Source organism: Pinus tabuliformis, chromosome 1_2 (assembly GCF_031772625.1).
Source record: "Pinus tabuliformis cultivar Carrire ecotype Pingquan chromosome 1_2, CPIR1, whole genome shotgun sequence".
Classification (NCBI taxonomy): domain Eukaryota; kingdom Viridiplantae; phylum Streptophyta; class Pinopsida; order Pinales; family Pinaceae; genus Pinus; species Pinus tabuliformis.
In genome coordinates this window covers 1344603318-1344617263 of record NC_142298.1, presented here as the reverse complement: position 1 = coordinate 1344617263, position 13946 = coordinate 1344603318, and the positions used below count along the sequence as shown (strand labels likewise).

Genomic DNA, 13946 nt, shown 5'->3' with positions numbered 1-13946 from the left:
GCCCAGAGTGGCTGAAGTGCCTTAGTGGCAGATTTGTGGCCCAGAGAAGCTGTGGTAAGCCTTCATGGCTGTGTTTAGCCTTGGTGGTTGAGTTGAGTTGTAGTGGCTAAGAGCCCTTGGTGGCATGGTTGAGGGTGATCCAATAAAACCCAGAGCATGGTTACGAGTAATCTGATAAAACCCATGATGATGATATTGGAGGGGGATCTGCAGGTATAGGTACATTTATATAGTTATAATGGTTGACAGAACCATGTATGCGAAGGACATCCTACAAGACTGGGGTTGCAATAGTTAGAACGCATGCATTCCGGTGGATGGTTGCTCCTTTATATGGACATCAACATATTCTTTTGTTATGTTTGGCCACAACTAGACTTTGCAGATTGATATCGAAACAAGTAATCATTAAGGGGGTGTGTTGGAATATGTAATTCCTACTTGTCTCAGTTGTGATTATTTCTAATGGGAGGAGTTTGTTCCTAACTATGTTCTTAGATTTGTGTGCAATTGAGAAATCTTGGTTTTATGGGTGCAATGTTTCAATGGGAATTCCACCAAACTTTTCCCCACTCTGAAACAACAATTCTCTTCCTTCTCGGCGATTTGCAACGCTAGATGATGTAAAACATCATGCACGGAAAAGATCACCACCTGTCCATCAGCGTCCTTAATGGTAACTTCGATCAGACATCGATCCACTAAAAAGTTAGCGTAAGCTCTTCCAACTTCTAATGGATCTTTACCATCTTCCGTGGGAAGAAGGCCCTCTCCTATCCACAAGTTTATCGCATCCTGCACATACATTTTCTCGTCCTCTTTGAAGGTGTCCAAGTAGAGAAAGCAGAGTTGCAAAGTTAAATATTGCAAAGTGCACAGCGCGTCACAACTCAATCTCAACCGATTGTAGAGTTTCTTCTCTACATGAGGGTCCACTTTATCCGCATTTTGCAACTTCTCCAGAGTCAGCCGCCAATCTGATGGCCCAGTGATGCCCGCCATGGCTGCCCCTATTACTTTGAGAGCAAGCGGCAGCCGATCACGCTCCCCACAGACATCCCGGGAAATCTTTTCAATTCCAACATGTGGAATGTGCTGATTACCTACAAACGCATGAAAGCAGAAGAGGCTCCAGCGCTCATCTGCAGACAGACCATCGATGGTAATTTGGGTACCCACTCTCATTTTTGAAAGGAATCTTCGATCTCTTGTCCAATGTCGATACAACGATCTTGGAGGTGTCATTCATCTGATCGTTAGGTACGCCCAACATCTCCAACAGATTTTCACTGTTGTCCCAAATATCATCTAAAAATAGCAAGAATCTCCTGCTGTTAGTCTTTTGATAAATCCATCTCTTGACATCTTCTTGGCTCCATCTCACGTCAAAGCCCTCACTTATATGGAGGTCCATATGTCTCCCAAGGTTATTGCGAAGATTTAGATTGACAAATTTTGGGAAACTGTCAACCACAGAATCAAATCTTTCTCAAAGTGTTGTTGCACTTGCTTGTCATTCAAGGCTCTCTTGAAGAGCAGAGTTTTTCCGAATCCACCCACGCCAACAACGCTTATTCTGGATGTTGCAGAGGCCGCGATTTCCTTATCATCTGTTGGCAGACGTTTAAGGGTTTCGAATACCTCATCTTGTCCCACGATGCACGCCTCTTGAATTGGCTGCTGCCTGTAACTTGCAAGGCTTGGCTGCCTTGCTGGAGGAATTGAAGATTGGCTCTGAGCAGCTTCGTGGCTTTGTAACTGTATGTTTTGCTGTCCAAAACGGAGGTGATGAGTGAATCCAATCAAAGGCAGTCTTTCCATATGACTCTGTAGACTGTCACTACTCTTCCTGATTTTTTTACTCAACAAATATCGAGATACTATATTATATGCTGGAACTTGACATTTATGCACTATTTTGATTGCATCTTCCATAATTCTGTTCAATGTTTGAAGCCAGTTGTTGACTGTAACGGGTTCAATATTGTTAACTAAATCACTCTGAGCCTGCCGAATAGCTATTCCATATTGTTGAATTTCCATGTTTATACGCTGAATCTCCTTCACTAAATTTTCCAAAACCCTCAACTCTTTTCTGCAAGAAAGAGCAATCTTGATATGCCCCTCTATTACTTGAACCGCCCTGTCAATAAGAACGCCTATTGATCCAGATACAAATCAGGACCTCCCATATTTTCTCCTTTCTCTCAATGATTTTGATGCTGTGATCTTGCCTAAAGCTAGACGTTAAAATAGTCTAATTAACCACGAAAATGTGTGGGGGCAAATATGAATCAGCGGGGAAATAGTTACACCTATCACTTCAGCTTTATACACCGAACAAGCAAATGCTCACGTCAAATCAATGTCAGCGCTCGACGGGATCGATGGATTCAAATGTCCACGTGTCTGAGGGAATCGGCGAATCAAGCCCTACATAAGTGACTTATGGGCAAAATATAACATCGCTGAACTGGTACCTATGAATGATAACAGTCTACAAAATGACTGGTACCTATGAATGATAACAGTCTACAATCACTGAAATGACTGGTACCTATGAACGATACCAGTCTGATTGGTAGTTATGAATTTTAGGTGCAGTCATAGTTTCTTAATCGAAAACATATGAGATGAAAATGATATGTAATTTTCTAATGATATGTGTTTTTTTAAAAGTTGAATTATAAAATTTAAGTGACTTATCGGCAAAATCAACCATCACTGAAATGACTGGTACCTATGAACGATACCACTCTACAATCACTGAAATGACCGGTACCTATGAACGACACCAGTCTGAATAGTAGGTATGAACTTTAGGTGAAGTCATAGTTTCTTAATCGAAAACATATGAGATGAAAATGATATGTAATTTTCTAAAAGTTAAATTATAAAATTTAAATGTGTATTAGGTTGTTTAAATTTTAACCAAAGAGTTGAGAATTTCACGAAATAAAATTTGTTCTAAAGATATTTGGCTAAATCTAAAATTGCATAAATAGTAAGTATATTTAGTTAAACAATAAATGACATTCTGTGAAATCCAGTATTGAATCTCCAACTGGGTTTATGTCTAATTAACCAGATATTGTGTTGAGTCTTCAATTCTGTCAGATTTCTCAAGTTTAAGCATGCTGGAGAAATTGTAAAAGTTTCTTCTGGAGATAAGCTCTGATCTTTTTGCTGGTTTTTCAAGTGTTTCTTCTGTAGATAAACTCTCTCTTGATACTCATTTTCAAAGAAAACTGCTGCGGATCGGTTCGCTTGTTGTGCAGACATCTTCAAAACAATCAGTGGTAATTTTCCAGACTGGGTATCTGATCTCAGAAACCCTAAAGAGTTCCCTGTTTATTTAACTACTAAATATCATATTACAATCTCTTTACTATTATCACAGGTTTATATGGAACAATGGTTTCACCTGTATAATTCGTGCATAAATTTTCGACAAGCTTTAATTGAATCTGAGTAATATAGCATTTCCTTGTATTCACAGCAAATTTCCAATATCAAATTTTCAAGTTATGTTTGTTATTTAATATTTCTGTTACCAGTCAAGCAAGGAATGCCACGTGCAACAGTAATACGTAAACGGTTGAAAGTTTATGAAATTTTACTGCATGACATTCACGGGTACAGTGAAAGTCCCTTCCTTTGGTGTGTGTTGCAGATACTGTGCGAATCCTTACCTCTGTATGTATAAGGGCGGCGATTGTATTCAAGAAACAAGAAATAATTCAAGAAAGAACAAAGCGAGTGTTATTCTCGGAATAACTATCACTGGAGGATTCATTAATTGCTTTAGTGATGATGGCGGGTATTACCATATATTGGAAGAAATTCAGCGCAAAGCAGCGTCCCAGGGAAAAAATCAGCGAAAAACTGCTTCTACGTAAAGGTGAGAATTTAAATTCAGATGTTCAATGTTCCATGTGTAGAAAAACATGAGAAAACTATACAATGAAGGTCTGCAACATATATTTTAAGAACATTCTAATATGAAATATGGTGGGAATTCCCCATATGAAGCTACGTAAGACAGTGCTTTCATACTTTGCGAATTTTATATGGATTACAGACGAATCGATGGTTTTTACCCTACACCAGATTGTGGAAGCCACACAAAACTTTAGTCACCAGATTGTGTCTGGTGTCTTTGGAACGGTATTCCTTGGTAAACTGCAGGACGCAAAAGAGATAGCAATAAAAATGTTTTCACTGAATACAAGAGGCAGATTTCAGGAGTTCTTGACTGAGGTAATTCCAATTTCCTAATCATTTCGCTTCTCTGGCAATTAAGAAGAAAAAATATGTTAACATAGTAAAATTTGTTGGAAAATGTATTGTGATTCTTGGAAAATGTATTGTGATTATGGAAAATGTATTGTGATTCTTGGAAAATGTATTGTGATTCTTACTAATTAGGATCTATTTTCTAGATTGATGTGTGTTTGAAATAATCTCACAACCAACATATTGTGTGTCCAACATAGAGTGCTATTTCTAGAGAACCCTTCTTATATATATGTAATTGCATTTAATGAATAAATGAATCTGGATTCTCATATTTTATCATGGTATTGGAGAGCCGTGACGGCCTGGCCCCTGGTGGGCTTGGCTCGTCCTGGGCTGAAGGAAGAGAGAAATATATTTTGTTTTAGTTTTTTTTAGTTTGTCCGCTCGCTTGGCAGTTGTGTGCTTGTGAGCCGTAGAGGGGCTGTGCCTTGTTAGCGTTGAGCTGTTGGAGTGAGAGACGCAGCCTGCGGAGAAGACCTCTATGTAGCACATAGTTGTATATTGAAGAGAAACAGTGGTTGTGGTGATCGATCCCTAAGATTTGTGATCAAATCTGTGGCTCTATCGTTGTGCAGGCTGATCTTCAAGTGGATCATACTTTGTAGATGATCCGCATGGGCTGTGTGAGGGATCAGAGTGCGAGTGCGGGTTTTTTTAGTTTTTTCTTTGCTGTGGCCCGAGTTTGTTGTTCCCCGAGGAGGTTTATGCAACAGAGGAGGTGGAGCAGCAACAGCAGTGGGGTTCTTTCTTCTTTGTCAGGCCTTTGATATTTTATGTCGTCGGAATCTTTACTTGGAGTACTTGAACAGCCTTGGCAACTTGCTGAGCTGAAAAGTTGCTTCAACCATGTTAACTGGAGAAAGAAGGGGGGTATCCGCCTGCAGAGGTGGGATAACTGTGTTGGGAAAAGTCCCAAAACCAGTGAATCTACCAAGTCAGAGGTTGGAAAAACGTGGTCTAGACCCCAATGTGGAGATCGTTCCCAAGGGTACTTTGAGCTGACGCACCACTGGTCGATCACCACCTACGTCTGGCAGTGCTTGGGGATCTACTACATTGCTCGTCCTTCATCTGGAGGAAGTGGCACCCGCCCATCAACTGCTGGCAAGTCTGGTGAACTGCGCAATGATGAGTGGAGAGAGTAGGCTAAGTGGAGTGCTTCTTGTGGAGGACTGCATGTTGGTGTTGTGGAGCACTGCATGCTGGTTGACTGAGGTTGTTTGAAGTTTGTCCGAGGGCTGGAGGACTCAACTGCATGTGGCGAGCGTGGACAACCGTGGTTGAGAGTATGCCTGAAGTTCAGTGCGAACGAGGAACAAAGTTGTGGGATTCGTCGAATCAGTGCCAGTGAGGAGCAAAGATGTCTTTACTGTGCCTTGTGAGGCATTTGAAGTAGCGCTGGAGTTCGTCCCTCATATGGAGCTGCCACAGCCTGTAGATTTCCATATGTAATATCGCATTAATTTATTTGAATTCCCATTTTTCCTCTCCTGGCAAATTTGTTGAGCTATTTTTTTAATATCTCGAGAATTGGCTCGACTTTGTCATGATGTTGTTGGTGTCAACAGAAGTGCGCTGGGTGCACCAGAGCGATTTTATCTGTTGTCATTGTTGGGATACGGAGCACCGACAGGTGTGAGCCGAGGCTTATGTTTGTCGAGTTCCTTTGAAGAGATCAGTCCATAGGAGGAGGAGAGAGCCTATGATTGCAGAGATTTGGCAATGGAGACGTAGAGCCTCTTATAGTGAGAACCGCAGACTGGAAGGAAGTGTATTTGTATTATTCATATTATGTGTTGGTGTTTTTGCATTAATGTATAAAATCTTAGTAATTTGTTTTAGATCATGGCTTGTGCTATTATTTTATATTGTTTTGAAGGAGAATATGTCTTGGAATTTGTATACATATTGAGGTTCGCCTCCTCAATGTGAAGTCATTTGGTTAGAATTCGTGACTCTAACGGATGACAGGTAAAACATGGAAATCGAGGAACAATATTCAATGTACAAAGCCAATGATATTCATGTGGAAAAACAGTGGTGTGTTTGAGCATATAAATGATATGGTGTATCCAAGATGAGTGGGCTTGAAAGTTTGTTTGTGTTTGTAGAATAGACTCAATATTATGTTGTATTATGAGTTATAAATTTTATTAGTAAGCAAGTCTAAGATGTTTTGTAGTGGTTTTTGTAAAGTATTTACTTGGTAAGTCCAAGAGTTGGAGTGTGAAATATAATCCTCATAAGGAATGTGTACTCGACAGTTCGTAGTAAATCTAAAAACCACTTTGTATTTGCAATGTCGATTTGTGGTAAGCAAGAAACCACTTATAAAAGTGAAGTGGGACAAAGATTCCTATTAGCATGGTTTAGGATTCGCTGAGAAAACCCTTGGCCTCGTTGAATCCAGTCTTTGGTGAGCCTTAGTGGTTGGAGTGCCCTAGTGGCAGGTTTGTAGCCCAAAGTGGCTAGAGTGCCCTAGTGGCAGATTTGTGGCCTAGAGCGGCTATGTTGAGCCTTCGTGGCTGAGTTGAGCCTTCATGGATGTGTTTAGCTTTGATGGCTAAGAGCCCTTGGAGGTATGGTTGAGGGTGATTCGTTAAAACCCAGAACATGGTTACGAGTAATCTGATAAAACCCATGATGATATTGGAGGGGGATTTACAGGTACAGGTACAGGTGTGCAGTTATAATGGTTGAAAGAACCATCTATGCGAAAGACATCCTACAAAACTAGCAGTTGCAGCCACTAGTACCCATGCATTCAGATGGATGGTTGCTCCTTTATATGGACATCAACATATTCTTTTTGTGAGAATAATGCAGAAATAGAATTAGTTGTGAATTGGTTGAACAGAATTAGTTATGAATTAGTTAGGAATTGGTTGCCAGAATTAGTTGTGAGTTTCATATATAAGTGTGATGTAATTGAGCAAATTAATTGATGAAGTTGTGTGAGCTTTGTCTCACGTTTTGCTGGTGTTTGACTGTGTCCTTATTTTTGTTTTCTGCCTGTGTCTTTTCGTTATAATTTGTAATTTGGTATCAGAGCCTTTCACATCTCCACTTTTCTTTTTAGATTCTGGAGGTGGCATAACTCCTTCAGGAGGTGGTCCAGCACATGCCCTTAAGACCGCTTCATTCTGCCATACTCGATGCAGGCGAAGTCAGCTTGATTTTCTTCCATAGGAGCCCAGCAGAACCGGTCCTCTTCACAATCTGGAGGAAACGCGTCGGTACTAAGAACATTTTCTGTCCAAAAGCCGAACGAAGTTCTTCTATGTGAAAAGAATCCCTCTCAGTTCACAAAAAGCCCCAGTGCTGTACGTTTTAGAAGCACCAATATACGTGAATCTTGGAGATCGTGAAAACCGTGAAGCCTGTCTGCAGAGCACACCTGGAATCTACTTCCTGTGGCTGCTGTGTGCTGCGGTGTCGAGTTAAAGTTAAAGGGAGCACGCCTGGAATCGTGGTCTCCAACCAATTTTAGTTCTGCATTATCGGTGGTTTTAGTTTCATGGCGATTACTGCGAACCAGTCACGGCGACGGTGACACGCTCTGCGCCTCTCTCCTCTTCGTGGGCAGTAAGACTCTGCCATTAGAGTGTGCGCATACTGCACTATTTTTTTTTCTGAGTGTGAAGTGTATACGCAGAGTTTTAGTTATAGTTATTAAATTACTCAGGCAGTGAGGCCTGCGGTATTATTGTTTAAGAAGCTTGTGAGTTTTCTGTTTTAAGTTTTGTTTGAATTTGGTCATTGGTGGAGAAATGGCTAATCCTCTTGCAGATTCATATTTAAATGAGTCTTCAAGACTTGATGGAGAAAATTATGTCAATTGGAAATTTAAGATCATGACAGTACTGGAGGCATACAATCTCTGGCCGATTGTCAAAGGTGACGAGACCAAGCCTCAACCTCCTACTAATACTCAAGATTGGGAGAAGCGTGAAATGAAAGCAAGGGTGCTGCTACGCATGTCAGTGAAGGACAATATTATTCCTCACATTCGGGACTGTGAAACTTCGAAGGCGACATGGGACACTCTCAAAGGTTTGTATGAGACTACTAATGCAAACCGTATTTTATTTTTAAAAACAAAGCTGCTATCTATCAAAATGGATGCCAATGAAAGCATTAGTAACTTTCTTTCCCGAATTAAAGATTTCAGTGATAAGCTTGGTGATATTGGTGAAAAGGTTTCTAGTACAGACTTGGTAACTGTTACTTTAAAGGGGTTAGTCCCAGACTATAAAGTCTTTATTTCAGCTCTCTCCGCTAGACCGACACCTCCTACATTTGAAGAATTGGCTGGAATTCTTCTTCAAGAAGAAGAGCGCATGAAAACTTTTGAACTGGAGTCAAATGGTTCTGATTTGGCTCTGACTGCAAGAGGCCAAAGACTATTCCGAGGGAGACCATGGGACAGAAACAGAGGCCGTTTTCAAGCAAAGCAGAAAGGTATGGCACCTCCTGATTCTTATGTTAAAAGGAACATTGAATGTCATTATTGTGGAAAACCTGGACATCTGGCTAAAGATTGCTATAGGAGAAAGAATAATGAATCAAATCAAAGACATCGCAGGCATAATGGAAATTACATAAACAGAGACACCTCAGTGAATGATGGATTTAAAAATCTTAAGCTATTTCTTTCTGATGCTGCATTGTCTGATGAAACTGATGATGAGAATGCTTGGTTTATAGATTCTGGTGCATCCGCACACATGACTTGTAATAAAGAATGGTATGATAAATATTATGAGAAATCTGATGGTACACACATTTACCTAGGAGATGATAGGTCACTTAAAGTTCAAGGCTATGGCATAGTAAATGTGTACTTACCTAATGGACAAATGCGACAGATTCATAATGTGATGTATGTCCCTGCTCTCAAAAAGAATTTGCTATCTGTTTCCACTATCACTGATAATAATTTAAAAGTAGAATTTGGTAAATTGGGGTGTATAGTGAAAGATGTTTAGGACCACTACAGGGTTGTTTCTACAGGTACCAGGGTTGGAGGATTATACAGATTGGATGTGACAATGAAGCGCCATGTTGCATTGACATCCAACGAGACATCGACAGCAGAATTATGGCATCACAGGTATGGGCACCTAAATTACAATGATTTATCGTTGTTACAAAGGAAATCAATGGTTGAAGGTCTTCCTGTTATGAAGTGTGAACATTTACCATGTGAAGCTTGTGCACTTGGTAAGCAGCATAGAGAAGAGTTTCTTGTTCATACTGAGAAACGAAAGTATGATATACTTGAATTAATTCACACTGATGTATGTGGACCTATGCAAACTAGGTCTCTTGGTGGTGCTTTATACTTTGTTATTTTTATTGATGATAGATCTAGATATACCTGGGTCTATTTCATTAGAAGGAAAAGTGACATATTTGAGTATTTTAAAGAGTTTCGAAATATGGTTGAAAAACAAACAGGAAAGTGCATCAAAATACTCAGATCTGATCAAGGGGGTGAATATAAATCAAAAGCATTTAACACCTATTGTAAATCTAATGGAATTCAACAACAGTTCACAGTGCCACATACCCCTCAGCAAAATGGTGTTGCAGAGCGATGGAATAGAACCTTGGTGGAATCTGCTCGTAGTATGCTGCAAGGTAAGAACATCTCTAATGGTTTCTGGGCAGAAGCCATTAACACTGTTGTTTATCTGAAGAATCGATGTCCCACTAAGAAATTAGTTTTTCAAACTCCTTTTGAGGTTCTTTATGGTTATAAACCTGATGTGAGTCATTTCAAAGTCTTTGGATGTACTGCTTTTGCTCATATTCCTAAGGCTAACAGAAGCAAACTTGATGCCAAGTCCATCAAGTGTGTAAACAAAATTTAAAGCAGATGGTACAATTGATAAATTTAAGGCAAGATTAGTAGCAAAAGGATATGCTCAACAGGAGGGAATTGATTATGAAGACACTTTTGCACCAGTAGCTAAGTTGAATACAATTAGATTACTGATTGCCTTAGCCACAAAACATAATTGGAATATACATCAATTGGATGTCAAATCTGCTTTTCTAAATGGTGATTTACAGAAAGAAGTTTATTTGGTTCAACCTGAAGGGTTTGTCAAACAGGGACAGGAGCATCTGGTTTGCAGGTTAAGAAAGGCATTGTATGGTTTGAAACAGGCACCAAGATCATGGTATGTAAAGATTGATACCTTCTTTCTTCAAAATGGATTTGTGAAAAGCAAAAATGATCCTAACTTGTATGCTAAGAAAGATGAAAAAGGAAATGTTGCTTTAATATCTTTGTATGTGGATGATCTCATTATAACTGGCAGTGCTCACAAGTTAATTGAAGAAATTAAAGTTCAGTTGTCACAGGTTTTTGAAATGAAAGATTTGGGTGAAATGCATTGCTATTTAGGCATTGAGGTATGGAGAGAAACTGGTAAAACTTTGATCACTCAAAGCAAATATACAAAGGAGATTCTTAAAAAGTTCAATATGACAGATTGCAAAGCTATGTCAACTCCCTTAGAACAGAATGCAAAGTTGTACAAAGAAGATGGTTCGAAAGAGGCAGATGGAACATTATATCGTCAGTTAGTGGGAAGTTTGAACTATCTCACCACTACCAGGCCAGACATTGCATACTCAGTCAGTATTCTTAGTCAGTTCATGGCTAAGCCTTTAGGAAATCACTGGAATGCTGCAAAGAAAGTTCTCTGATACTTAAAGGGAACAGTGAATCTTGGTATTATGTATACTGATGAATCTGATGTTGCACTGAAAGGTTTTTCTGATTCGGATTGGGATGAAATCCAGATGACAGACAATCTACCTCTGGCTATGCATTTCATATTGGATCAGGGGTCGTATCTTGGAGTAGTAAGAAACAGCCAACTGTTTCTTTATCATCAACAAAATCAGAGTACAAAGCTTTGACCAATGCCACCTGTGAAGCTATTTGGTTGTGGAGAATTCTTGCAGATCTTGAAGAAACGCAAATTGGTGCAACATGTATCAATTGTGATAATCAGAGTGCTATCAAATTAGCACATAATCCAGTTTACCATGCTAGAACAAAACACGTTGAGTTACAGTACCACTTTGTACGTGAGAAAATTATGTCAAAAGAAATTGGATTGATATTTTGTAACACCAAGGATAATGTGGCTGATATATTTACTAAGCCCCTTGGTAAAATCAAATTTGAAGTTTTTAGAAGTCAGTTAGGTATTGTAGAAAATCCATTTCTCCATTAAGGGAGGATGTGAGAATAATGCAGAAATAGAATTAGTTGTGAATTGGTTGAACAGAATTAGTTATGAATTAGTTAGGAATTGGTTGCCAGAATTAGTTGTGAGTTTCATATATAAGTGTGATGTAATTGAGCAAATTAATTGATGAAGTTGTGTGAGCTTTGTCTCACGTTTTGCTGGTGTTTGACTGTGTCCTTATTTTTGTTTTCTGCCTGTGTCTTTTCGTTATAATTTGTAATTCTTTTTATATTTGACCACAACTAGATTTTGCAGATTGATATTGAGATAAGTAGTCATTAACGAGGAGTGTTGGAAAATGTAACTCCTAATTGTCATAGTTGTGATTCTTACTCAATAGAGGAGTCTCTTCCTAGTAATTAGGATCTATTTCCTAGATTGGTGTGTGGTTGAAATAATCTCTCACCAACAAATTGTGTCTAAGATAAAATACCTATGTTGAGACAACACTTCTTGTATATATGTAATTGCATTTGATTAATAAATGAATCTAGATTCTCATATTTTATCAAAATTGATGTACACTGATTCACCTTCTTAACAGGTCGATCTGCGTTAAGTCCATCATAAGAACTTGACGTGTTTACTGGGTTACTGTTTTGTTAAATCCCGACAGCCTATGCTTATCTACAAGTACATGTCTGAAGGGCCTTTAAAGGACCATCTTTATGGTAAATACGTCTCCGAGGAATATTGTTTGGTTGGTTTTATATTGCAACAAAAACAGTATACATTTAATAATAAATTTATCTTTCAGGTCAGACCGCAGGACTTTCCAAACTAAATTGGAGAAACAGGCTCAAAATAGCAATCGATGTGGCTGAGGGTAATTAAAATAAATAAATTTTTTCACACTACATTTTTGTAGTGTAAACGCTGTTTAATTTTATGTATTTGAATACAACTAAATAAGAGAAATCGTGACTAACCGTATTCCCCATTTCTGTTTCTGTTTGAAGGACTGCAATACCTGCAGGTGTGTTGCATTCCAATGATAATTCACAGGGATGTGAAAACTGCAAACATCCTCCTCGACAGCGATTTGAATGGAAAACTGGCCGATTTCGGTATCTCGATGATGACAATGGATCGGAAGGCTCCTATCGAGGATTTAGTGAAAGGAACTGCGGGATACCTGGATCCAGAGTAAATGACACATAGAACTTGCATTTCTCTTTGAAATTTTATTTTTGATGCCCCAGGAATTCGATCAAGTATTAAGAGCCACGGCAATTTCATTTTTATTGTTGGATATTCTTACAGGTATTATATGACTCAACAGTTCACTCAAAAGAGCGATGTATATAGTTTTGGTGTCGTTTTATTAGAAATTATATGTGGCAGAAAACCCATCGATGTGACTCTACCTCAGGAAGAAATTAATCTGTTGAGATGGGTAAGGAATTTATTTGTAATTAATCATCCATACATAGGCTTTCATTTTAAGTGCGTGTACGAATAATTATATTTGCACGTCATTACAGGTGAAAGACTATGTGGCGATCAATGAAACCCCTGAAAAAACTGGTGAAAATCATAGACAAGGAGATGGATGGAAAATATGACATGAAATCAATCACTATTGTTGCCAAACTAGCGCTCAGATGTGTTGAGCATACATCATCTTGGAGGCCCAGCATGAGTGAGGTAGTAGGAGAGCTGAAGGAGGCTTTCATGTATGAGAAAGTAAAGCTAAAGGAGGTTGTCGTTGCCAAACATGTAAAGATTCACGAGTAACTTTAAAACATTGAATTTACTAAGTTCTAACTTATAATTCAGATGACATGTGTTTCTTGTTCCCCTTTGTTAACATGACACATTTTTTTTAATAATATCAAATAAAGATTTGAATCTTGATGGAAAATATGACATGAAATCAATCACTATTATTGCCAAACTAGCGGTCAGATGTGTTGAGCATACATCATCTTGGAGGCCCAGCATGAGTGAGGTAGTAGGAGAGCTTAAAGAGGCTTTCATGTATGAGAAAGTAAAGTTAAAAGGAGGTTGTCGTTGCCAAACATGTAAAGATTCCAGGGGTACAATTCCAAGAAAAGTGTACATTGAATGGGAAATGAAAGGCTTCCGCCCTTGTTACATTGTCAAAATAATTAATATTTTGTAACTTGGAGTCGAATACTTGCTTTCCTAAGGGTAAAATTCCAAGAAGAGTGTATGTTGAATGGAAAGGAAAGGCTTCCGCCGTTGTTACATTGTCAAAATAATTTTGTTTTCTACGGTTGCTGAAGGTTTTGGGTACCAAGGTAAAGTCATGCCTTTTAACATTTCAAAAGGTAAAAGCAGTGACGCCGACTCTGTGTTAGCTTTTGAAAGAGAAATTCCAACATGGAGAAAACCAGGGATATTTCAAAATAT

General features: G+C 38.8%; 3 protein-coding genes across 4 annotated transcripts; 1 reads left to right on the top strand and 2 right to left on the bottom strand.

Annotated features, from left to right (window-relative positions):
• Positions 1 to 486: 486 nt before the first annotated feature.
• LOC149211211 (disease resistance RPP13-like protein 4) lies at positions 487 to 1185 on the bottom strand. The gene has a single exon (XM_089399215.1). It carries the CDS (start codon positions 1183 to 1185, stop codon positions 487 to 489), a length of 699 nt encoding a protein of 232 aa, XP_089255341.1.
• A 255-nt stretch (positions 1186 to 1440) lies between these two features.
• Positions 1441 to 2043, bottom strand: LOC149211210 (uncharacterized). Its single transcript, XM_089399214.1, has one exon. It carries the CDS (start codon positions 2041 to 2043, stop codon positions 1441 to 1443), a length of 603 nt encoding a protein of 200 aa, XP_089255340.1.
• A 637-nt stretch (positions 2044 to 2680) lies between these two features.
• LOC149211209 (putative LRR receptor-like serine/threonine-protein kinase At5g48740) lies at positions 2681 to 13425 on the top strand. 2 transcript variants are annotated; one of them, XM_089396962.1, is made up of 9 exons: positions 2681 to 2810; positions 3200 to 3299; positions 3674 to 3901; positions 4082 to 4260; positions 12187 to 12241; positions 12328 to 12396; positions 12530 to 12716; positions 12834 to 12966; positions 13055 to 13425. In XM_089396962.1, the coding sequence occupies exons 3-9, from the start codon at positions 3811 to 3813 to the stop codon at positions 13133 to 13135; spliced, it is 795 nt and encodes a 264-aa protein (XP_089253088.1). In that variant the 5' UTR covers positions 2681 to 2810; positions 3200 to 3299; positions 3674 to 3810; the 3' UTR covers positions 13136 to 13425. The 2 variants fall into 2 exon arrangements, with proteins under 2 accessions (XP_089253088.1, XP_089253087.1); XM_089396961.1 differs by lacking the exon at positions 2681 to 2810 and adding an exon at positions 2899 to 3004.
• Positions 13426 to 13946: the final 521 nt, after the last annotated feature.